The sequence below is a fragment of the Rhinolophus hipposideros genome (genome assembly GCF_964194185.1).
Source record: "Rhinolophus hipposideros genome assembly, chromosome: 20".
Lineage (NCBI taxonomy): Eukaryota > Metazoa > Chordata > Mammalia > Chiroptera > Rhinolophidae > Rhinolophus > Rhinolophus hipposideros.
The window spans coordinates 27,916,920-27,942,590 of record NC_138066.1 but is presented as its reverse complement, the minus strand read 5'-3'; the positions used below and the strand labels follow the sequence as shown (position 1 = coordinate 27,942,590).

The 25,671-nt window shown below is 44.0% G+C and overlaps 1 protein-coding gene across 4 annotated transcripts; it reads left to right on the top strand.

Annotated features, from left to right (window-relative positions):
- Window positions 1–131: 131 nt before the first annotated feature.
- PCTP (phosphatidylcholine transfer protein) lies at window positions 132–25,671 on the top strand. Of its 4 annotated transcripts, none has more exons than XM_081027458.1 (7): window positions 132–380; window positions 15,012–15,093; window positions 16,444–16,561; window positions 19,121–19,200; window positions 22,128–22,299; window positions 23,206–23,273; window positions 24,423–25,671. In XM_081027458.1, exons 3-7 carry the CDS (start codon window positions 16,519–16,521, stop codon window positions 24,486–24,488), a joined length of 429 nt encoding a protein of 142 aa, XP_080883584.1. In that variant the 5' UTR covers window positions 132–380; window positions 15,012–15,093; window positions 16,444–16,518; the 3' UTR covers window positions 24,489–25,671. The 4 variants fall into 4 exon arrangements, with proteins under 4 accessions (XP_080883584.1, XP_080883583.1, XP_080883585.1 ...); XM_081027456.1 differs by lacking the exon at window positions 132–380 and adding an exon at window positions 12,834–13,000; XM_081027457.1 differs by lacking the exon at window positions 15,012–15,093 and having other exon boundaries at window positions 137–380.

Below are 25,671 nucleotides of genomic sequence, written 5' to 3'. Positions count from 1 at the left end.
TCCTTTTACTTCTTTTCCATCCTCTCTAGTCTCTTGCTCGGCTCCGCCCACTTCCCGAGGCCCGCCCCTCTCTGGCTCCGCCCCCCCCCGGCTTCTACTCCCCATAAATCCCGCCTTCCCCTCGATCGCTTCTCGGTTCTCGGCCAAACGCGCGGGGCCACCCTCTCGCCCCGCCCCCGAGCCGACCCGAGCCTGTGGGCCGCCCTCCCCGCAGGGTGAGCAGCCGGGGCTGCGGAAGGATGGACTGCGCGGCCGGCCCGTTCTCGGAGGAGCAGTTCCGGCAGGCCTGCGCGGAGCTCCAGCAGCCCGCGCTGGCCGGGGCCGACTGGCAGCTGCTGGTGGAGACCTTGGGCATCAGCATCTACCGGCTGCTGGACCAGGTAGCGGCCGGCCTGCTGGAGGACCGCGGGGTGCAGCGCTCCGGGGCCAACCTCCCCGCGGGGAGTGAGGGGCTTCAGCCGCTGAAGTCAGTACCCGGCGGGTCTTCTGGAGCTGGGAGGAGCGAGCGCAGGGCCGGTGCCTCCCGCGGACCTTGTACCTTGTAGTTGGGAATTGGGGGTTGTCCGCGTTCAGCCTCCCCTCTGAGGTCCGACTTGGGAGGGGGGGAAGGTTGTTAGAAGTTAATGACCAAGTCAAAACGTGGGTCTGCTGATTTTTAGCGCCATGCATTTGCTTGCAAGGACTTGGATTCCCCCCTCCTGGCTGGGTGCCAGCGGTGTGTGTCTGTGGGAATCCTAGGGTTTGCATATAGGTGGAAAAGAGACTGGATTCTCCGGAGACTGGATGTGCAGGGTGGCCGGTGTGTGTGGAGAGGAGTGTTGCTGAGAAGGGACCCATTATCACCTCTAGTGACTTGCTTCCTTTGGCGGCTGCCCCTTCCTTGTACATTGCACTTTTTAATAACTTTAGTCTAAAGCTTCAGGGAGGAAGATTAACTGAAAATGTAGGAGGAGTGCAACTGGTTATTAAGCAAGTCTCCAGGCGTTCACTGAGGCCCTTGGAACCAGGTAGCCATCCAGGTGGAAGGGTCACATTGCACCTGAGGCCTGTCATCATTTGTTCTGTATGATAGTAGCTCAAGACAAGTAGGTTAAAAGTCACCCTTAGGCAAGATAAGTGAAATTGAGGTTTCTTGGCAGAAGACCTGAGTTTTATAGTGTTACTAGAGCCAGGAGGAGCTCTGAATGTCTGTGTGTACCAGGGCCATTGGGTAGAACAAGACGAACAAGAAGTTCACACTCTAGAGCAGACAGAATTAATTTCCTAATGTAATTTCAACAGTTACCTTGGTGCAAAAATGGACATGTTTTCAGGCAAAATCCATTTATCTTCTGACGATTCCATTTTCTGTACCAGCCAGATCCAGGCATTTGCCAAGTTTTGTCCATTTGGTTGCTCAGACATATCTGACACCTGGCCCGTTTCCCTTCCCTTTTCTTTCCTATACGTTTGCCACCTTGGATGGCACCTTTCACCTAGAATTGCAGTGACCTCTTAACTAGTTTCCCAGCCTTCCATCCTACACATTATAGCCCAATGAAACACCTGAAAGAGAGGCTGTGACCTTATCCCTCCAATTTCAGTGGTACTGTTAATTGCAGAATTAGTAACTATTGTACTAGCTGATGCATTACATGCTTTCTTATGTTCCAGGCACTGTGTAAGTGTCTGCTGGTATTGACTTACTCAGTCCTCACCTAAGGTCAGGTACTATGATTACCGTGTTTTTACCTGCATGGAAGTGAATTAATGGGAAGGTTAAGTGGAATGTTCGAGATTTGAACTGGGATCAGAACTCAGTTGTCTAACGCCAGACCTGTGCTATAAACACGCTCCTCCATTGCCTCTCTGAAAGAATGCAAATGTAGCCAGAGGGGCTATACTGAACTACTTTGGTCTGAACTCCCATTTCCAGCTTTTTCTCCCATGACTCATCCATCCAGCCAACCCAGACCACTCCCCACATCCTCCCACCCCCACAGGGGCCTGTGCTTTTTTGCTTTTGTGCCTTTTATCTCACAATATTCATGGCCTGTGAGCTGAGACAGTGAGTGGCTTTGTGGTGTATATTGTTTCCATCGCGTATTGTTATGGATCGGGGGTCACCTCCCTCCTCTGGGGAGAATGATAGTGATATTCACAACAGTTCCCGTACTGTATGTCTTATTTCAACCTGTTCTGGTGATGAGGACATTGATGTCAGTTACAGGTGCTCTTTGGAAGAGAGCTTCTATAAGTTGAGAGGGCCATAAGATTCTAGTCTCAGAGCTAGAATGGAGGGCCAGTGGCCATTTTGATCTCCACCTGTATTAAAATGTCAAGAAGCTCTATTGGGTCAGGGTACAAGCCCTTTCCTAGAACCCTTACTGGCCTCTAGCATTATCCAGCATTATTTGCTGCCTGACCCACTTTGCTAAAGCCTCTTTTTCTTTCCAGGTTGACTCTCTTTACCTTCCTCCTGGAAGAGAATTCCTTCTAAGCTCTAGTTAGTAAATCTTTTCTTCTGAACGCCACTCCTCATCAAAAATGAATTCCGCTTGTCCTACACTAGGCCCAATCCTGCACCTATCTTCCCTAAAGCCCCTTTCTGTCTTGTGGGCCAGTGTTGTTTAATCCACCATGCATGTTGTCTTTTCTTCCATATACCCCCAAACCATTTTGCCCACACATGTGGACATGGCCTTAGTTCCCCAGGACACAACTGGGGTCAGACCAGAAGACCCTGGCCTGTCAAACTTCATCTTGATTAATCTACCTGACCGTTGCCCCAGAAGATTCCAGGTGAGGTTTCTCATTGCAGTCTTTTACTTCTGACTTTTGAAATTCCTCCCAATGAGGTAAATAGATTGGACTTGCTTATACCCTTTAATGTTGCAGGGTGGGCGTTGATCCACTTAACTTTGAATAGTGCTGCATTAAAACTTTTCTGCTGCAACCCCATCAATATCTGCTGCATACACCCTATTTAAAGATTTACACTGTGCTGGGGTGAGTCCCTGATTCTCCCCATTTTCTTGTTAATAACTCTTATTTCTTGGCATCTGTAAGACCCATAAGGGGAAACCGAGATAGGTAATCACTTGGATAAGGCTTCTTGGATTGCTCGATTTTGCAGCAGTCAGGTTGTATGAAGTGTACATGCAAAAGGGTCCCTCTTCATCAAAGTATTTACCATGACCTTGTCGCCAGTCTAACATGGCTTCATTAGCTGCTCCATCAGGGGGTACCACCTGCAATTTATAGGATAGGAAGAATCGGACATCCTCCCTGCTCAGGGTAAACAAACTTTCCTATCTCCAAAGGAACACCCACTTTAGTGGCTTTTATCGAGTCCCCCAGAATGGGTGTTTCTTTGGAGATAACCTTATGTGTGTCTGGCTCATGTATAGCCGTCTATGATTTGTCCATAGTGAGCTGTGATTGTGATATAATTTGTCCATAGTGAGCTGTGATTGTGATATAAAGGGTGCTTGCCAAAGTTACTATCACATGTTTTGAAAAGACTGAAATAAGTGTCAAAAGCACTTTAAAACGTTTTTAATGTAACATCAATTACATTTTATAAATAAAAAAAGAGCGTAGGTATTTTTTAGTAGACAACTAATTCTGAATCATCTTCTTGAAAAGATTTTTTGACATGCGATGTTTTGTTACTTTTTCATTTTCTCTTTTTCTGTTAAATCACAGAATTTGAGACTTAGAAATTTCTTTGAAGCCATCCTGTCCAACACCATCACCGTTTTGTTTTTTTTCGTTTCTTTTTCTGCCTTCTTTGCCTACGGTTTCCTTCCTCTCTTCTTCTCTTTTTTCCTCCACAGGTTGTAATGGTAATAACTTACCTTGAGTGGTCTTTTAATTTACATAGGCTGTCACATGTAAGTTTCATTATCCCTCTAAACAAATCTGGAAGATAGGGCTTATTTTCCTATTTTACAGGTGGAAATATAACCCAGAGTTGTTAAGTGAGCCACACAACACCTCATAACTAGAGATACACCTGTCTACTTTGATAAACTCAGAACCAAAGATACAGTTTGCTTCAAGACAAGAGCTATATTCTCTTTCTGGAAGTTAAGCAAAACTAGGCAAGAGCTGCCAGCCTGGGTTTTGGAGGCAAATAGTCCTGGGTTAAAATCTCTGCTCTGCTTCACTATCTCTCACTTTTATTTTAAGGGTGGGCGCAGCTCACAGTGGCCCATGTGGGGATTGAATTGGCAACCTTGGTGTAATCAACACTGTGCTCTAACCAACTGAGCTAACCAGCCAGCCCCAGCACCACTATCATTTATCCATTCAGGAGATACTCATTAAATCCCTCACAGGCACTGGGGATAGATAAGCAGGGAACAGAAAGATGGAGCTGCTGCTTCAGTGAATGAGCCTCTTAAAAAATTAACTACAATCACTGGTGAGAATAAACTCATAGTATATAATGAAATGTCAGATGAAAAATGCTACGAAGCAAGTAAAGTGGGATGAAGGGACAGAGGATGGTATGGGGGGCAGGGGGTAGCCAGGGGTGATGTGATGTGTTTTAGATAAGGGAGTTTGGAAAGCAACTCCATGGAGGTAACATTTGAGCTCAGATAGAAGTGAAGTACAAATACTGGAGGAGAAATATACCGGAGCATGTTTCTGAAAGCTCAGCACATCACAATCACCAAGTTCTCCCCTAGAGTCTCGGGTTTAATTGATCTGGGGTGGGGATTGGGTGGTCCTGTTGGAAAGCTCCCCTTTCATACAGGGGTTGATTATTCTGCTCTCTCTGCGTTTGCGTGTGTTTGAAATGATTCTAATAAAAATGGGTGTGTTTGTTTTTATTGGTGTTGTTTTTGTTTTTAATGTGAAAGCTTTACAGGAGATTCAAAGGAGCATGCTGGGTTTTCAGCCACGCAGTACAGGGAACACTGAGGCCTAAGTCCCTGAGCTAGGCTGTGCTTCCCAGGAAGAGCCAGAAGGCCACGGGACTGAGGTGAAGTTGATGTTGGAGAGTGGCCAGGGGCCAAGCCCCACTTACTCTCGGGGTAATAGTGGTCAGTCCCTTTTTCATGTTGAAATCCCAGCTCCATTTGCAAAACAAGGAGAATACTTACTGTTTCAGGATTCTTGTCCTCTCAACAGTCATTGAGTGCAATGATATGTGGCAGCGTGGTTCTCAAACTTGAGCATACATCAAAATCACCTGGAGGGGCTGTTAAGTTCAGGGTCGAGACCCCACTCCCAGAGTTTCTGATTCGGTAAGTCTGGTGTGGCGCAACCAGTTGCCATTTGGTGTTGATGCTTCTGGTGTAGGGACCATACTTTGAGAACCATTGATATTTAGGGAGCATCCAGCCTGGGACTCAGGAGGGTTTTGACATTGAGAGGATGGAGAGTGCCCTAGAGATGAGAAGCAGTGGAAACTGAAAGGTAACAGTGAGGAAAAAAAAAGAGTATCAAGACAAAAGCAATATTTAAGACTCATTCTCCCTGATTTTTAATTTGGTGACCACTTGGGAGTGAATGTGGTCCCCTGAGCGACGCTGAGAAGTTCTTCTGGCAGAGAAGGGCCAACAGATGGGTTCCTTACAAAAGCCTTCCCAGTGCTCTGCAGTCAGGTCTCGCTGGAGCTCTGGGCTGTGTTACCATGCCAGTAGACACGTGACATGCCAGTGTACAGTGTGAAACCAGCGTGCAGAGGCGCACATCTTCAACTTACCCCAAGTAAATGTTGGACTGAAAAGATTTGGCTGATGACTTGTTATATTTTTCAATCTAAATATCTGGCATTGTGAGAAGGAACTACTTATGTTGTGCTTTTGTCCTTTAATAGGTCTTCTAATCGACCACTTTGCTGAGAAGCAGACAGTCCTTTCCCAGGAATTTCTCTTTCCATGCTGTTGATTTCTTAAAATTCTGAAAGCCTGGCATGACTGGAAAATTTTAGCCAGGCTGGGCTGAGAGAAAATTTGGCCTTTCAGAGGGAAGCACAGATTTCAGTCCCATGAGAACAGATTTACCTCAATGGGTGAGAAGTTTCCACTGCCATTCTATTCTCCAAGTGGGATCATGATCTTCTTTATTTCTGGATTACAGGACTGTTCTGCTCCCTTCTTTCACCATTCCGCCTCTCTCCTAAGGGAGGAGTAGTTAGCAGCATGAGTGATAGAACGCTTATGGAAACCAGGACACTTACTGAGCCATGTTTTACTAGTGGGTGGGGCCGCCATGTTAAAGGTGAGCACCCATGTGTGGCATTCTACTTCCTGCCACAGACCAAGGCCAGTGTTTACTCACTCTTGCGCTCTCTCTTCCATCTTCCTTGAACACACAACTGGATAGCTATGTAGAGCCTCAGTTCTCCCCCTCCTCACTTCTCTCTCAGCGTGAGCCTGTGGTATGAGGCAGGATGAGAATGCTGGTCCTAAGATTTAGACTTGGGGGCATAAGAGGAGAGGGGTGAGTAGGAGTCCCCATTTCCATCTCCGGGTGTAAGCCAGGCTTCGGGTTCTTACCTTTTACCAAATCTCTGCATTTCCGGGTATAAGCCAAGCTTTGGATTCTGTCTTTTACCAGATCTCTGCATGGGGATTACAGGAGGTGGCTAATAATAAAGCAAAACTCTGCGTTTTGTTGGGCCTTGGGAACCCTTTAAGAGCAGAAGAGACTTGTTGGGAATGATTTGGACATTGGATCCTTGGATGTAATACCATACCAATACATGGGTGAACCAGGGGCTAAATTGGGGCAATGCCAGGTGGAGGATGGTTCTTCCTTGGTCTACCAATCTGCTGTTGATGTCAGAGTCATCACCTATGGGTGGGAGGAGAATTCTAGCAGGTTTTCCAATAAGCATGGTTTGTAACTCCAAAGGTTTACCATTCTCTGACATTATGTTGGGAGACTATTTTCCCCTTCAGGGAAATTATGCAAATAAATATATTCTTGTAAGAAAGGGAGAATCCATACAAATATGAACCTTTGACTTTTCTGGAACTTTTAGTGTGTTTTTTAGGATACAAAAGTTTAGAGATAGACATAACTGCCTTCTCTTGCCATTTAGTTTAGCTACCTTTGAGTCAGCTACCTTTAGTTTAGCTACTTTGCCATAGCTACCTTTGGGTTATCTAAATATACACTAATGAAAATTCCAAAATATTTGTTCATGTACTCATTTCAGTAGTCTTTCAGAACCTGTTGTGTGCCTGCCATTGTGTTAAGCCCTGGTGGTTCCTAGTGAATGAGACAAAGTCCTTACCTTTCAGAAGTTGTAAGACAATAAAACAGGCAATTTCACATTCCACAGAACTGAGTTTCTGACCTACATCACATTTTTTCCTCCTTGAAAATCTTTTAACATTTCTTCCAGAGTAGGTCTGCTGCTGGCTGAATTCCCTCCATTTTCATTTATCTGAAAAAATATTTTTGTCATTGGATATAGAATTCTAGGTTGGTGGCTTTTGTCTTTCAATACATTATGTATTTTGCTCCACTTTCTTTTTCCCTGGATGGTTTCTGACGAGATGTCTGCTGTAATTCTCATCTGCATAGGTAAATGGTTCCCCCCAGCTTTTCATGATTTTTCTCTTTATTTTCTGAATTTGAATATGATATATTTAAGAGTTTCGGTATTTATTCTGTATGGTGTACTCAGGATTGGATGGTTTACTTTGAATAGTTGACTGGGCTTAAATGGTGAGCCCCCATGTGATTCAAAGTAAAATATAAATATATTTGGGGCTTAGGACACAAAAATTCCTGTCATCTGTGCGATTGCAATATGACTGTAGTAATTCAGAGTTTTCCTGGGTTGTATGTTTTGGCAGTGGTGGTGGCAGTGGTCTAAAGCAGGGGAAGGTCATGTAGAAGATGTGACTGCCCGTTTGACCTGTGAGTTGGACCCGGGCCTCTGCTCCTTGCCCTAGGCTTGGACTGTGCACACCACTTGCCTTCTTGTACTAGAAGAGGTCCAAGGACACAGCCTTGAGATAGAGATATGATGATGAGACTGTAGACTGTAAGCATGACTGAGCCCCAGTAAGGCTTCTGTATGAACCTTGAAGATTTCGGCGTGCAGGTATGGAAAACTACTCATCTTGCAGCTTCCCCAAACAAGCTTCATCTGTAAGTTCCCTTGCTTATTAAATCTGCCACCTCCCACCGTGGGGTGGTCTGCCTCTTTCTTCAGTCTCTCCCTGCCCTCCTTGTACCAAGTCTGGTTTCAGATTACATCCGGGAAGCTCCTGGCCAGGTTTGTGACCCAATAGGGAGCGCCAAGCCTTTTCTGTAAAGGGCCAAATAGTAAATATTTTAGGCTTTGCAGACCAAGAGGACATTATGTAGGTACTTATATAACCATTTAAAAATGTAAAAACATTCTTAGCTTGTGGACTGTTCAGAAATATCCAGCCTGATAGATTTGACAACCCCGGGTCTAAAGTATAGTTTTGATGCTTAATTACTCTGTCATTTTAGGATTTATGAGCCTAAGAGCCTATCTAAGTCTCATTTTCCGCATCTGTACACTGGATATAATTCCTGTTCTGCCAAAGTTGTACAGGGATCCAGTGGAAGGATATATTTTGAAGCACCTAGTAAATTAAATGGTGTTTTGTTGTGAGCTATATAGCTAGGGTGACCATATGTCCCAATATACCCGCCACAGGCCTGGTTTACAGCTATTGTCTGGGTGAAAATTTTTATAACACCCCTTTCACACTCAAAACTGCTTGTTAGAATGATAAATTATATGGTCACTCTAACTACAGCTATACTTACTCTGACTGCTTATTACTTAACTAGCAATACGTTTGGAGACGTAAGAGACAATTTGGAGGCAATATACACCATGATCTCTGCTGTCAGATTACTTGCTTCATGTCCACGTTCTACCATTATTAGTTGTGTGATCTTGGGTAAGTTTCATAACCTCTCTTTATTTATTGAGGTATCATTTCTATGAGTTTTATTGAGATATCATTTATGTACCATAAAATTCACTCATTTTTAGTACAATTCAATGATTTTTAGTAAATTTATGGAGTTATGTCACCTTCACCACAATCTAATTTTTTAATAGAACATTCGCGTTATCCCCCAAAGAAACCTCTTGCCCATTTGTAGTCATTCCCTGTTCCTATTCCCAACTCCAGACAACCACCAATCTTCTCTCTTTCTCTCTAGATTTGCCTTTTTTCCAGCTAGTTCTCAGAACTTCGTTAAGCTCCAGTTTTCTTGTCTGAAAAATGGGTTTACTGGTGGTCCTTACCTCATATTATTATCATTGTGTGGATTGCACGGGATAATCCACATGAAGCACTCAGCCCAGTGTCTGATATTCAGTAAGCACTGAATATCATTGTTATTTTACCTAGCTATCTGCCATCCTAAGGGGTTAAACCTACCCTGTTTTCTTAGAGAGATCTAAAGCATTAAATTAGGTGTACTGTTTCTTACTTCATACAGTCTTGGCATAACACGTCCCAGTAGCAGCTGCAGCTTTCACTCCTGCCATTAGAACTGATTCTCTTTGATGAAAAACGCTTACTTTTTATACTGTCTAAGTCTTACTTGCCAGAGTGACTGGAGTTGGATGGCTTCTACCATCATAGATGGGGGAGGCTACCGGTCCCCCTGAGGAATGGAAAGCAGCTCTTCTGTGAGAGGCAGAGAAAATTCCATGCACACTCAGGGTGGCTCATCAGGCTATCTTGTAGTTAGTGCTATAAATGCACATAAACACCGTAAATTGAAGAGAATGAGTGAGTTCAAGTGTGAAGTGGGTAGGCGGTGTGGGGGGTCCACCAGGGATTGCTGCTCTGTGGGAACTGCAATGTCAAATGACAACATTATGACATTTTGATATTTCTCACGTATAAACATGTTAGTTCTTCCAGAATTTATTATGCTTCGGATAAATAAATGTACCATAACTGGCACTGATGTTTCTCAAAATATTTTAACTCTATGAATGAAATTGAAGAAAGTGAACCGTTTTCTTTCATACATTTGAATAGCCGTTGCTAAGAAGTAGTATAATATTAGGTTGGTGCAAAAGTAATTGCGGTTTTTGCAATTGTGGTTTTTAACCTTTTAAACCACAATTACTTTTGCACCAACCTAATAACTTGACGTGGAGAACAAGGTATCCAGAATAACAGAGCGTCTCAAAAACTAGCAATTTCAGTAGCAAGTTGCTGAGCCATACCTCCACCCCCCTCCATTTCTTCATTTATAAAAGTGGAGATAATATGATGCTCATGGCACAGAATTATTGAGAGTATTAATCACCAAGCACAGTGCCTGGCTTAGAGCAAGTAATCCATAGATGTTAGTTTCCCTGAAAAAGTGCATTATGTTACAGTTCCGAACCCTGAGTTCTTCAACCTGGAAAAAGGAAATCATCATGTCGACCTCGTGGATGAAAATAGTATCTAATATGTACTAAGTACTTACCATGCTCTAGCACCACAGTAAGAACTTTAGATGGATTATCTGGTTTAATCCTCATAATCATTCCCTTAGGTAGAAACTCATTAGACCCACTTTGCCTCGGAGGAAAGCAAGGCTCGTGGGTAGATTGTATCCCGGCTGTGACTCTGAGCCCTTGCTGTAACCACCAGGCTGCATATTCTGGCTACAAGGTTTTTGAGACAACTCTTTGGAATAACACAAGGAAAGAGCACAGCCCTAGTCCTTTGAAAGTGAGAGTATCCATCCTTTCTCCCTTTATGTGGAACTCTCAGAAGCAGCATCTAAAAAATACCTTTTCCAGTAATCGGAGGCCTGTTGGACAAATACACCAGGCTTGGGGATTCAGGGCAACATCTCAGTGGGAGGTCAATGCTGGGTGGTCTTGGCAGGAGCACTGTCTTGTGAACCTGAAGGAACAGGTTCCCATCCAGGCTTTGCCACCAACAGTGTCGTCTGCTGACTCTTGGCAAGTCACTGACGTCTTTTGACAGAAAGGGTGCCTTTCTGGCTCTAAGATCTGATGTGATGCGTCTTCTTTACCTTACTCATTAACTTGTGGTTCAGAATAATGGTTTGGAGAAAACATGAGGACAGAGTAGAGCTAAATAAGGAGACATTGTGGGAAGTAGAAGGGGCTAGTGTCCCCCCTTTCTGGCTGTCCCAGTACTAACTGTAAGACTCAGGCCGGGGGGTTAGCCTCTCTGAGCTTCGTTTCTTCGTGTAAAGATGACAGTCACAATGATGTCCCTATCTACATCACGCAGGGCTGTATTCAAATTTAGATGAGATCATGAATGAATCTAAGCCTGGAAACTACCCCGTGCTGAGAGACAATTACTGGTATTATTGAAAGTATTTATAGCAGGTTAAAGTGATTGGAAAACTTCAAATACAAGAGTACACGGCTGTTGCAGTGACTGCTGCTGACAGGTCACCAAATGAAGCACATTCCAAGTCAAAAAGCCAGCCCATGCCTGATTTCTTCTCAGGGCCCAGGATGTAGCAGGTCCCAGCAAGTTTATTATTTTTTTTCTGAGTTCCTCAGTGGAAGGAGGTAGCACTTCTTATAACCGAGTGTGTGGAGTTTTAGACCTCTCTGCACAAAATTAAATAGACTTCTATTTAGTGTTCATTAACAGTGTCCGTTACCTATTCTCTTCCTTGCTAATGCATTTTAGTAATGCTTATGTACTTCTGTACTGTCGTAATGAATTTACACATACGTAATCATTTCCCTATAAATATTCCCAAGTCTTATGAACACTTCTCTCTCTCTCTCTCTCTCTCTCTCTCTCTCTCTCTCTCTCTGTCTGTCTGTCTCTGTCTCTGTCTCTCTCACTACTTTTCTACTTCAGAGCAATGTCAACTGAAAAACAAAACTGGACTTAGTAAGGAGAGACTTTTATTCCAAAGCATTATTGCAAATTGGAGGGAGGGATCATTGTAATGAGAACACTGACCGTAAGATCTGTGAGTGTCTCAAGAGTTAGGCAAAAAGAGATTTTCTTTTACAGGGAGGCGTAAACAAGACCAGAAACCACATGTGGGGAAGTGGGATGGAAGGTGGCATGCTTGGATAGTAGATCAGAGGCTGTTTTACCCTAAGGCCACTCTATTCTCCGGAGGGCTCTATGCTGGCTCAGGCTGAGGGTGGGCCAACGTGTCGGGGCCTGGACAAAGGAAAGAAGCGGAAGCAGTTTGCTTAACAAGTATTTTGTTCTGATTGACCTGTGGGGTAAGCCGTTCAGCAAATCATTTATGAGGCAATGAAAAGGAATTTAGAAGGTCTGTGTCTGGCCTTGTCATAGGCAAGCAAGGGGGGCATCTGTGAATCTTCTATCGAAGTCAAGTGGGGAATGGAGGTTCTTTACAATAAGCTCTTTTCTGGAACACAGAGTGACGGAGCATTTCTTAACCTTCACTGTTTTCCGGGATCACAGAACTCAAGTAAAATTTATTGTCAGGAAGGATCACTTGTATCAGTTAGGCTTGCTTTTAGCTGCAAGTAACCAAATACTGGGTTAACAATGACTTAAGCAAACAGGGGTTTATTTTTCTCACCTAACAAGTACTTCAGAGGTCCTGGCATTGGTTTAGCTGATCAGGAATGCCAGTACTTCGCATGTGTGTTACCTTTTCATCACAAAACACTTGCTGCAGCTCCAAACATCCATATGAAAAACAGGAAAGAGGTGTCATTTGGCGACCTCATCTGCATAGGAGACCAGGAAAGTTATTAGCGGTGCGCAGAACCAGAGGGATTCTCTTAGCAAGCAAGAAGGAAATTTATGCCCTACCAAATCTTTTGTTTCTTCTTGTAATTGTGTTCTACCCAAGATACAGAATCTCTGTCATTGAATAAATTCTTTTACTGTCTAAAGTGTGGAAAGTTAAATGTCCTATAAATGGAACATTAGAAAAGAATGCAGCATGTTTCACACGTGATCAAGAAATGGAGCCATTCTTCGCTGTGGTTTTCTAGAGGAACATTAGGAAAAGCCAAGAGACTTCTGAGGAAACTTATTTGGAGTCATTTCTTGAAATGTTGGTAAGCTGAGAAACAGATCTGCAATACATGTTACAGTTTATGTCTCAAATTTTAAGGAGCTCGATCAAGAATAAAACTTTGCCCAAATGAAGCTAAGCTTTATGAGTTTTCCTAGCAAACTGTTTGTTTGTCTGAACAACGGCACTCAATCCTCGTGAGATCCTTGCTCCTTTGCTATTGGTATAAATTGGTATGAACTTTCTTAAAGTTTTGTAAAAAGTATAAAGAACCTTAACATGTTAATACCCTTTACCCTACACTTTATCTCTAAGGAAGCTTTCCTAATGAAAAAATTACAATTATGGACCAAAGTGGTCCACGTGAAATGCTAGATTATTCCAGCAATATTTACATTTGTAAAAATATTTGGAAACAGAAATAACTTAGGGGAATGATTAAATTAGGTGTGAGCTCTCCGTAGCCTCAATATTATATTGTTAAATGTAAGAATACAAGCTGTTTATACCATGTTGTTCCCATTTTGTAACATAGGGAAGTATTTATTTACCTAAAAGCAATATGTCAACTATTACTAATAGATATTTGTGGATTATGGGGTTACATGCCATTTTTATTTTCTTTATTGTTTTTGGTCTTTTCCAATTTTCCTATACTGAATTATTTCTATAATATAAAAATTTCACCGTATATTTTAAAAGGCAAGATAAAAATGGGGGGGCATCTTCGCTAAAATCCTTTTTTAAAAAAGAAGTAATGGGTGAACAAGTGCTTTGATCCAAGAATTTAGGCGGGGCTGTTCAGGACTTGAAAAGAACATTTTATTGATAGACTAGGAAAGGTGTTATCCAACAGTTTGTTCCTTGGTAGTTCTGGCATTTCTCAGTTCTGCCACAAAGGGAGTGTTTAAAGGAAGTCGTCACAATAGTGCATTCTTCTGTATTCACGTAAATCACATCGTTCTATTTTTCCCTTCCTAGAGGGCTTCTGTTTTCTTTTCTGTGATACGTATAGGACTGAGGTCACTAGGACTGGAACTGCTCTCAGGAGGGGCAGGGAACGAGTTTAAGGAAACCGTTTGTCTTAATTTATCCAGATAACCAAAGAGAACTCATGTAAAGTTGGGGAGATAATTATCTCAAGACACAATTGTCTCTTTTTGCTCAGTATGTATAGACAATAGGGCCCCCACGCTCCTGAACATAGAGCTCATTGTCTGTCTCCCAAAGTGGATTAAAACTTGTATGGGTGTCAGTGTGTGCAGGTATAAACCCTCACTGTCTTTTCCATATATGCACGTGAGGGGGGAGACATGAGGGTGAGGGAGGTGTTTCTCCCAAGGTCTGCCCCCTCCCCCAATTGGGGTATCCATGGCACAGCACTTAAGAGGTTCAGCTCTACCAGCACTTAAGAGGTTCAGATCTACCGGTTTGTCATTTGATGATAGGAGACCCTTGGTATAAAGCCACATACTTCCAGAGCTGGAAAACCCTTGTGAATTCCATTTCTATAATTACCTTCCATTTCTCGCCAGGTACTTTCACGTGTATCTGAGATCCGTAAACTGCCAAGTATTTATCCCTGGGTTATGCCACCTGAGCCAGGACACCTTTGCAGTTTCGTGATCTCTAGAAACATTCACCACGGTGACCCTTGCCTTCCCATACTTTTCTGGCATGAGGATTAAGAGGAAGTCTACACCCGCGTAGGACTACCCAGTAACAGTGTGTTAGCACCTGGAAGTTCAAGCCCATCCAAAGACTCGGTTTGTTTGCTTTTGCATTTAAATGTAAGAGCTATTGGTTTAATCTCAACAATAGAACCTTTAGGCAACATGAGGGTCAGGAACTTGAAGTTGCCTTTGTGAAACGTGAAAAAGTGTAGAGTCGCCAACTCCATTCAGCCTAGAACCCTCGCAGATGAGGATATGGCTTGACATGAAAACAAGGGAACGCTCTTGTAGTTTGGAATCTAGAAATGGCCTTTTTTTCTTTTTTTTTCTGAATAAAAGGGGCTAATGTGATCTGAAAATGATGTTTCTTCCCCTTTCTAGTCCTTTATCTAAAAAAGAATCGATTGCTGAAAAATTCTGTCTTGGGATTGAGAAAACAACGTGTTGGGTTTCATTGTGCCCTGTGAGTATCTAAAATATTAGTAACTTGTACCCTGAGTGCTCGCTGCCTACATATGAAACTCCCACTGGGATGTTTAATAAGCATCTCAAACTCAAAAGTAAAACGCTTGATTACCCCACAGCCCACAAATGATCTCTCCACATTTTTTCTAACCCACTTTCCTGGTTGTTCAAGCAAAGGTTCTAAGAGTTATCTGCAATTCTTTGCTTTCTCTTTCCCCACAGCTAATCTGTCAGCACTTCTTATGGACATTACTTCCAAAACATATCCCTAAATCACTGACTTTTCTCCATCACTCCTGTGACCTCTCTGTTCAAATCACCATTATCTTTTATCTGCACTTCTGTACTGATCTTCTAAACCCCTTCCTTGCTCCCTTAAGATCTGCTTTCTACCAAGCAGCAAGAATCATCCTTTTAAAGCCGTGCCCTGTTTAAAGTTCTTCCCTGTTTAAAGTAATTCATGGGTTTTCCATAGCAGTTAGGACAAAATATTTAACCCTGACCCTGGTTTACAAATCCCTTTGGGGCCCAGCCCCTACTACCTCTCTTACCTCAGTTCCTACCATGCTCCCCCATCTACAGTTCTCCAGATGCCCTGCCTTTTTGTTCTTTGAGCATGCCAATCCATCAACCCGAGGGTCTTCCTCTACTAGGAATGGGCTTTCCTCATCTTTCCATGAATGGTTCCTTCTAATATTTAGAATAAGATGTTCTGGTAAATGTTACCCCATCATAGAGGACTTTCCTGATCACTACATTATATACCGTGTTTCCCCGAAAATAAGACCTAGCTGGACAATCGTCTCTAATGCGTCTTTTGGAGCAAAAATGAATATAAGACCCAGTCTTTATTATAAGACCCAGTCTTATATAAATTATGTAATTTATATAAGACCCGGTCTTATATAAATTATGTAATTTATATACATTATGTAATTACATTATGTCTTATATAAATTATGTAATTTATATAAGACCGGGTCTTATATTCATTTTTGCTCCAAAAGACGCTTCAGAGCTGATTGGCTTGGTCTTATTTTCAGGGAAACACGGTAGAACCCTCCTCCACCAAAACAGGCACTGTTATCACGTAACCCTTCCTGTAGCCCACCAAAGTTACTGGATACTGTTTATAGCTATTACTACCAATGTCTCTAGCTGAATTTACGGCCCATGACAGCAGGGGCCTCATCGGCTTTTCCACCATTGTGTCACCAAGATCACAGAGGTGCTCAGCAGATGGTGTTGCATGCGCACCATCCTCAGCTGTTTGTCATATGCTGTGTCATCCCGCTGTCTCTCAACTTGAGAATCACCAGGTTGTTTCTGCCTATTCTGTTTTTTACAGCAGACTGGACTTTATGAGTATAAAGTGTTTGGGGTTCTGGAGGACACCCCGCCGGCTCTACTCGCAGACGTCTATATGGACTTAGGCTACAGAAAACAGTGGGACCAACATGTTAACGGTGAGTTAACCCCTGCGATTAAAGACAAATCAGTTAGAAAGTAGAATCTGTTGTTATCTCTTCCAGCCAGTATAAAGCAACAGGTTTAATTTCTATATGATGTTTCTTTTTAAATCTTGGCCTCGAAGTCTTAAGTGCTGGGCTGAGGTGTGTCTTTGCTGTTCTTAGGACTTGCTCCTTGCATACTCTTAGATCCAGTCTTCAGTTTTGCTCTGAGGGCTACGTACGTTGGTTGTCATTCTGTATACCTAGGCGTCATGGAAGGCTTCTTGGAGGAGGTGGTGCCCAAGCTTTGTTTTGGAAGTTGAGTCAAAGTTTCATAAACAAGAATACAACATGGATGTGACGGGGTAAGGGGTGAGTGGTATAAGGGCATGCCAGGCCCAGGGAACAGCATGAATAAAGTCAGGCAAACATGAAACAGCATGATATGTTCAAAACTGTGAGCCATTTGGTAGCAGAATCTGGAGCTAGGGTGGGTGGAAGGTTCAGATCCCCAAGGGCCTAGACTGGCCACCAGCCTGCGGTGCTTAGATTTTACTCTGTAAGTGGTGGAGAGTTCTGTAAGGCATTAAGTAGAGGATCATGGGAATGGCCTCTGCCATCTCCATCACAATGGAATAGAACCGCGGAGTTGCCAAGGGGCAAACAAACTCCGAAAGACCCTTGCTGTACTGAAGACTCTTGGTTGCCAGTGGCAAAAAGCTAACAAACACCAGTATAAGAAAAGGAAAACATTTATTGATTCATGGTATTGGAAATGCCATGGGTTTCTAGCTTCTAGGATGGCTGCATCCAATCCTTAAATAATTTCTCCATCTCTTGACTCTGTTTTCTTCTGTGTTGACCTAGTTCCCAGGCAGATTCCTGTGTCATGGCAAAGATGGCTGCCGGATGATCCAGGCTTCTATTCTAACCATGTAAATAACCCCAGAGGAATCAGACCAAGAACTCCAGTTTCCTACTGGTGGCAGCCAGAGTCCCAGGGTTAGCTCTCATCACCTCAGCAAGGACAATGTGCTTACTTCCTGTGGACATTTCTCATAGTTTTGGGCCTCTTACTGTTTTCAAATACCCTTCCTATCTGGGGGGAATTATGACGCTCACTTGTCCAAGGGTGAAACCAGACGTTCTCTGTCCTCGTCTCGCTAGCAGCCGTGGTTCACTCACGTGACATACAAGTTGCCCATAAAATGCACATGTGGCTTCAGTTTGGGAAAGAGCCACAGGCGGAGGCAGGCAGCATGCAGAGTCCATGTTCTGGTAACGGTCACAGCTAAGCCTCTGACTTTGGGGGAAAGAGTTGCAGAGCTTCTGATATTTGGTACCCGGCATAAGCAGCGTACGCTGTGGTGTCTGGTCCAGTGGCAGCAGCAGACTGGCTTCTCTGGAACAATCCTGAGGTTCTAACCCTAAGTCTGGTCCTCCTGGATAGTCTGTGAGCTACTTGTGAGCCTTTCCTAAACCACTTTTCAGCCTCAACCTGTTAGAGCGGCAAGCTAAGCCCCTGGCCAGATGCGCCATCCCAGGCCACGTCTTGCTCACTTTCCCACCAGTCCTGAAACGAATGCTGGGTCAGTTCCGCTTAAACCACTCAATGGAGAAGGAGGGGGAGGGTGACGCCCTGAAGGAGAATTCAGATGCTAGTCCAAGAAGAGAGTCCTGCTGAGCATGTCCTCTCCTTCCCTTCCAAGTGCTGTCGTCAGCCTCCTGTGGCCCCAATGGGCTGGTAAGCTCTTTAATCCACAGTCTACCTCTAATAAATTTTGTTTCGAAAGCTGAATTAATAATTAATTTCCCCCATCAGTATCTCCTCAAGGGACTCTTGGTGACTTCAGCAGCCATGGCTTGCCTTCTTCTCGAAATGGTTATGTAGAAACTCACTGTACAGCATGGGGTCAGAGCATGCACATGTCATTAAATTCCTTTGCTGCCTCCAAGAGATGGCTGCTATGTGCATACAATAGCGTGGTGGAACATTAAAGAGATCTGGTCACTGTAGCCGTGGTATAGTATAAGAAACATGGGAGAGAAGCAAGAAACTGCGGGGTAGACACGGTTGTGCCACTTTCTGGCTGTACAGGAAGGCCACTGCCCTCTCTGGAACCTTCATTTCCCAGCTAAATACACGAGACTGTGTGACGCAGGCCGGGGCTCTCTGTCATGTCCTGAACTCTAAAGAGGGAAGAAAGGTTTCAAGAGCAAAACTGTTGGTACTCTAGCGACATCTGGTGGTCACTCGGATTTTTAAAACCTGGGAATTTATTTTTGGATGCCTGATTGTGTTTCATTGCATTCTATCGGAGACTCTTGTTTGTGCTACCGTATGAGATGAACAAATTTTGTTGGGTTGTGTTATTTTTACTGTGTTTTTATATCTACTGGACTGTGCCCCTAGGCGACAAGCTTTCAGCAGTAATGAATCTACCTGATTTTTCCCCCGAATTCTGTGCCTTACGTGTTAGTGGCTTATATCTTACGAGTGCATCAAACCTAGGTTTCTTGTTAACTGAAGCAAAAGAGGCTTCCAAATGCATTAACTTCTTTTGTTCTCCTTAGAACTCTATGAAAAAGAATGCGACGGCAAGACCGTGGTCTACTGGGAAGTGAAATACCCTTTTCCCATGTCCAACAGGGATGTATCCTTTCCCAAGATGCACCGTTGCTCAACTTTCTAAGTGTTGCTGTCCCCGTGACCATTGCTCAAGGTGGCATGTCCCTCAGGTGTGGACAACATTGTCTTTGATTCTTGCAGAAGCATCTGCTAAAGCTATTGCCTTTTGTGGGGCTTAAGGAGACCTGTCAGAGTGTGATTTCTGGGCCTGACCATGTGGAGCATCTGTGATTGTGGTCATTGGAGGGCAGCTCATACTTTCCTGAGACATTTCTGTAGGGCTTGAAATTATTGGGCCACAGAACTGGGGATCTGGAAAGCACTGTTTATAAAGAGTGTTGAATACACTGCCTCAGTCTATAGAGAGGTAAAATAACAGAGGCAGCCTTATAGGTGGTTAGTGGCAGAATAAGGACTGGAACTCAGGCCCCATAATTCCAGATTGCTCATCCCCCTCCTCTCATTTTATGGACCCCACAGAGATCCCTCACTGACTACTGGCTCTGGACACTGGATATATGCTTCTTCTCAATTTCCACTTTTATGATATGAAGCAATTGAATGGAATGTGGGGAATTTTAGCTGGCACTCCAAGGTTCTAAGAAGACTGCTTAGGATTAGGTTGGAAAGGCGGGGTGGGGGTAGGGTGACTGTTAGGCTATGTTTCGATTCCTTCACTGTTCTCTTCAATCATAGCAGTGGAGGGTTTTACACACTGAATTTCCATATAAGATCCTTTTAGCAAAGGGTCTCGTGTATTGAAAAATGAATTAGGTGATCTTTTCTAGCTCTAAGATTCTATACGTCTGTATGTTCCTAAATAATTATTCTCTAGAAAGAGAATGAGCATGTGGATGTGTTTTGTGTGTAATTGTTTATATATGTCTCAGTATACGTGTCTACCCTAGCTGCCAACTAGATTATAAACTCCATAGGGTTTGTTTATTGGCACAAATTCCACGTACTGCTAGATAAATTTCCTCACACATAGTGTGTATTTGAACAATTTGTGAACTACTTAATCCCTGAGATTTGATATGGTTTTCTCTAATCCTGCCAACAACTGTGCAAGGTAGGAAGGTAGGTACCATCATCCCCATTTCAGATAAGGAAGTTCACAACTTGGCTCAGGTTCACAGAGCTAGTAGGCAGGTATGGGACCCAGGTCCAGCTGTCTCCAGAGATGGTAATCTTGCCCAGGGCATGATCCTACCTCTCTGACCTCACAGCGACCCTGCTGGGAGGTATTCTCAGGAGTGGACACTTGGGGGTCCTTAAACTTCTATTGCACTGGCTTTCCAATGCCATTCAATCCCATAATGAGATTCTTAGTCTTTATATATGCGTATATGTCTCTCCAATAAGGGTGGTTCAATATTTGAGAACTGAGAATAGTGCAGTGGTAAAAAACATTAGTTTTGGAGGAAAGATCCCAGGTTGAGTGTGAGCCCATTTTCTGGTTTGCTGTGTGACCTTGGGTAAAACCTGTCATGTCTCTAGGTCTCAGTGAACTAGTGGTTCTCCGGTCATAGGTTATAGGGCACGCTGGGACTTCTAATCCTTCAAAGACCTCTGAGAAATTTTAATCAATATATCAAGTGATTTTTTTTTTCCTCAGTGGAGTGTTAGGTAATGTCTATTGCATGAGCTGAGTAAGTTGTGGGAGAAAGTGGGACAGTATTTGCTGTGAGGTGGGGGAGAGGAAAACCAGAGCCAAAACAACATCATTTCTTCCCTAAAACTTTAAAAACTTTACATTACTTAGAGAGTGGGGGCAATAGAGCATTCTGCAGGGTGCCTGAGTGAAGGGTGGGACACCCATGGGTGCTATGGAGACTCTGAGGGGGCATGGGGCTGTGGTTGTTGCTGTTATAGTAAGTGTAATTGTGTTATACTTCCAGTGATTTTTTTTTTTTATTGTCTAAGGCTTTTAATTCCTTCTAATATGAAATCTAAAATTCTGTCATTTGAAAGTATAATGGACAAAGAGTTGAACCTTGTCCAGCTATGGAAGTCTAACTAGGTTTCGAAGTCAGATCTGGGTTCAAATTCAGGTTTCATCACATCAGCTGGGCGGTGGGATTTGGGGCAAGTTTCTTTCCTTTTCTGATGGAGTTTTGCCATTTTGAAGACAGGGATACTTATATTGAACTCACAGGGACTTTGTCAGGATCAAAATTGATGCTATAAGTAAAGCACACAATGCTTATTTCATGGTAAGGGCTCAGTAGGGGGTGACTGATTATTAGGATTATCTTCCTGAAATAATGGCATAGACATAGTGGTTGTTCTGTGTTTACTGAGATGAAATGGCTTTGTTTTTCTTGGTGAACCAGTGTTAACCCAGGGAGGACCTCTGCCTACTAAATATTCAGGTATTCATGTGTCTTCCTATGGTCTCCAGTTGTAAGTAACATTGCGTGACCGTCGTGTGTGTGTAGAAGTCAGTAATTAGAGCTTTTGGGGGAGGGCAAGACAAAGTGGAATGACCCCATTGTTTATCGAGTACTTATTATGCTTCAGTCTTTCTCTAATTCCTCCATCAAGCCTACCTGCTGGACTATGTTACTCCCTTTTCCTACATAGGGAAACTGAGTCTCAGAAATGTTGAGTAACTAACCCAGGATCGCACAGCTCATAGGTGGTCAATCCTCTGATCTCTCCCAGCACCGTCTTAGAGAAAGGAGGAGTGGTTTCCCCACCTAATTAGAAGCATCAAGCCATCATTCACAGGTGGGTAACGCCCGCTCTCAAATGAGAATACCAGGTGGTAGGAAGCACCACCTTGCAGTGCAGGTAGAGAGACAAGGCAGGTAACGGAAGTAACAGTACACGTGGGAAGAAATGCTAGTGGGAGGAACAGCATTCCCTCCCTTGCTTCAGGCCTGTGGGCCTTTCCTTCTGCCCGTCTGCAATGCTGGCGTTGATGTCATGCCTTGACTGGCGGTGCAGTATGTGTACATCCGGGAGCGGCGAGAGCTGGACGTGGAAGGACGGAAGATCCATGTGGTCCTGGCACAGAGCATCTCCCTGCCGCAGTTTGCCAAGAAGCCAGGCATGATCCGGGTGAAGGGGTACAAGCAGAGCCTGGCGATTGAGAGCAATGGCAAGAAAGGGAGCAAAGGTAAAGCCAGGGCTCATGGTGGTGCACTGGCTAGCACTGCCCACGTGAAGGCCATGCTGATTGTGAGGCATGTAAATGCATGAAGCTTGTTCCCTGAAGTCAGGGAATGGACGGGGGTACAAAACAACCTAGGGATGTACACCTGGGGAGAGACTCAATTTGTCTTACGTTGGCAGGAGTGCAAAGTGGATGTTTAAATCTCACCTCTTCTTTTACTGACTCATGCATTGTCCAGATGAAATCTCAATGCATTGTCATGCATTGTCCAGATGAAATCAGAAGATCAAAACGAACCAGAAGGCTTTAGAAATGACTTCAGGCTGGTCCTGTGGATACATACCTGGCTCTCATGCCTCCAGGTCTGGGGGTGGGTGAAGAGCTAGCAGGATTATCTCAGGGACACAGCTCCCGCCCAGCGAAAACACAAGACAAGCTGGGGGCAGAGAGCCAGGCATGCGGCCACCTGCTCTACTTGAATGAATGGCCTTGTGTCTGAGGCAAAATCTGGACCATAGTTCTGATCTGTCACTTTGACAAGCCACCTAACTTTTCTGAGTCTCCATTTTATCATTTATAAACTGGGGTTTAATTTCACCAACTCCTTAGGATTGTTAGGATAATGAATGAGATAAATAATTAAATGAGAAACTATATTCAAGTGTCGAGCATTTGCCAGGTGTTTAATAAAGAGCTGAAAAAATGTACCTGTGGCTATGTTTTCAAAAATGTTTGTATATACATATCTTGAAAGACAGGGTAGAGAAGGAAAGTCCATCTGAATTCCATGTTAACCTCCCTCATTTTCTGGGTCTGAATCTGAAGGTAGAAGGTTTGCAGGGCTTGTCGCTGTACCTTTCTAACATGTTTTCTTTCTCTTTTTGAATTGTTCTTTCTTTTCCCCTCTAGTTTTCATGTATTACTTCGATAACCCGGGTGGCCAAATTCCGTCCTGGCTCATTAACTGGGCTGCCAAGGTGAGATCCTAGGAGGCAGGAGGGGGAAGTGTGTTTGACAAATGTTGACTTAGCCCTTGGGGCTGTCAGGCTAAAGAGACACCCTGTCTCACGCCTAATGAGGCTCTTTTATGAAGCAGCTTGGTTGAGTGACCACGGGTAGGACTGGGGTTGCCAATACCCAGGAAGAGTCTGGGACAAAAGACAAAGACTCCTTAGCTGGAATGCCAGCCCCTCCCTGCTAGTGCCCTGAAACCCCGCCAGGCTCATTCTCTGGAACCTCCGGACAATAGCCGGCTCCTTGTAGGAACAATGGTTCCTTTGGGCCCTGTATCTACTTATGGAGGAGTAAGACGGCTGACCTGGCCCGGGAGACAGACGTCTCCAAGCCTGGGGAAAGCCTGTAGTCTTGTGACTGTGGTTTTGTTTTGTGGTTCTGTAAGGAAAGGGAACAACAGTGGTAGCCCAAATCACTAGAGACTGCCTAAGAGTCTGTCTTGGGGGGGGGAGTGGAGGACCATTCAGCCTGCTTTGTGCAAGTTTTACTTCCTGGCTGGGCTTCCCTGGGAGAGTGACAAGGCACATAGGGTTTGGGTCAAACCCATGCAAATTTGAATCCTGGCTCTGCTTTGACTGTGTAATCTATGGAAGCGACCGAGTTTTTCCCTTTTAAAAACGGAGGTGGATATTACCTACTTCACAGAGTGGGAGTAAATAAGACAATGAGTGGGGAACGTTTTGCACTATGCTCAACTCGAGATCAGCAATAATACATCCAGCGTCTTGCCCCCCCCAGTCCTTACCATTTTCTAATTCTGTAAAGCAAGTCCTTTTCTTTCATTTCTTTGGAAGAAATGGATAACCGAGCCCAATTCCATCTCCTGTGTTTTTTTCTTTCTTTTCAAAAAATGGTGTCTCAAAAATATCTTAACTTTTTACTAGCAAAGCCAAAGTACAGGCAGTGCAACAGTGGTCTCTGTCACCTAGTCTCACCTATGCCCTGGATCTTACCTTTTGTCTGTACCGGTGGCACCATTCCTTTGAAATCCAGTGCAAGGCCCTATTGTTTTTTATTACCCCACAAGTCATCTGTTTACCACAGACACATCCCAAAGAATCAGGACTGACTGCTGTGAGGACACAGAAGTGACAGTCTCCTTTGTTTTGCAGAATGGAGTTCCTAACTTCTTGAAAGACATGGCGAAAGCCTGTCAGAGCTACCTCAAGAAAACCTAAGAAAGGCAACTGGGAGCCTTGCGTCCGTGGAACGATGTCTCTGGAAGTGCCACAACCCACGATTGCTCAGCCTTCCTTTCACTTTTCCGTCTTCAGAGGTGGCACACTCTCCAGCATGGCGGCCCTGAGTGTGTGTGTGTCCGAACCCCACTTCCTTGTCCACTCTCTCTGCCCCAGAACCAGCTGCCTTCTTCCACTATTGAATATGGGTCAGATTAGGGAAACTTTTGCTTGTTTGTTTTTTAAAAGGGACGTCCACAGTAGGGAACACAGTCATTCCATTTTGCCGTTTTCCTTCTGGGGTGGGGGGGGATGGGTGGGTGGAAGAGTAACATTAAAACGCAAGAATGACCCATCTGGCCCAGCGACTCCGGAGGGCTGTTGGAATTTGCATTCCCTTTAGAGGTGACTCTCAGTGCACCAAGACTGGAAAACTGTTGATGTCAATTTGCCGTAAGCTTTGTGACTTGATTTGGCTGGGATACGAGGTGATTATCCAGTAAGTCTCTGCCCATTCCCACTCGTGGAGGATCAGAAGCTGTTTTGATTTCAAACCATTTTGAAAAACACTGTAGGCCTGACTAAGTACATAATGTGATAACCGTTTTTTTCCCCTCATCATCCACGTCTGGGTTTTTCTCTTTTCTGTATGCTGCTGGGGAAAGGCTGTCCATACCTCACCCGCTCTGCATTTTACTGGAAACTGAGGCATCAGGATGGCTCTGATAGTTAGCAGAAGCCGAGATGCTTTGCACACAGCACTGTGATAAAGTGTCTTTCTTTGTGTGCAATAAGATTAATTTCCCTTCTAGAAGGTTTGGAGATGTTGAAAAGGTAATAGTCCACAGCCAGGGAAATTCTAATCAGTGGCTGGCTGACTCGACGCTTTTTTCTCAGGAATTCTACCTAAGTGGTCTGCCTCTTGCACCACCAAAAGACTTCAAGCTTCCTATGTTTTCTTCTGAATTATGGTAGGGCAAGATATTCTGTGGCACAGCCTTGATGATCTCAGGGAAAAATTTTAACCACTATGTGATGGTACCAAACCTTGATTAACGGGCATAGAAGTTCAGGATGTAGAGCCAGAAGCAGGGGATTTATTACAATGAGATATCTCAGACTGTACGTTTTCTCTCTGGGAAGCAAAGTGTGTTGAACACCAAATAAATACAGAGTGGCTCAT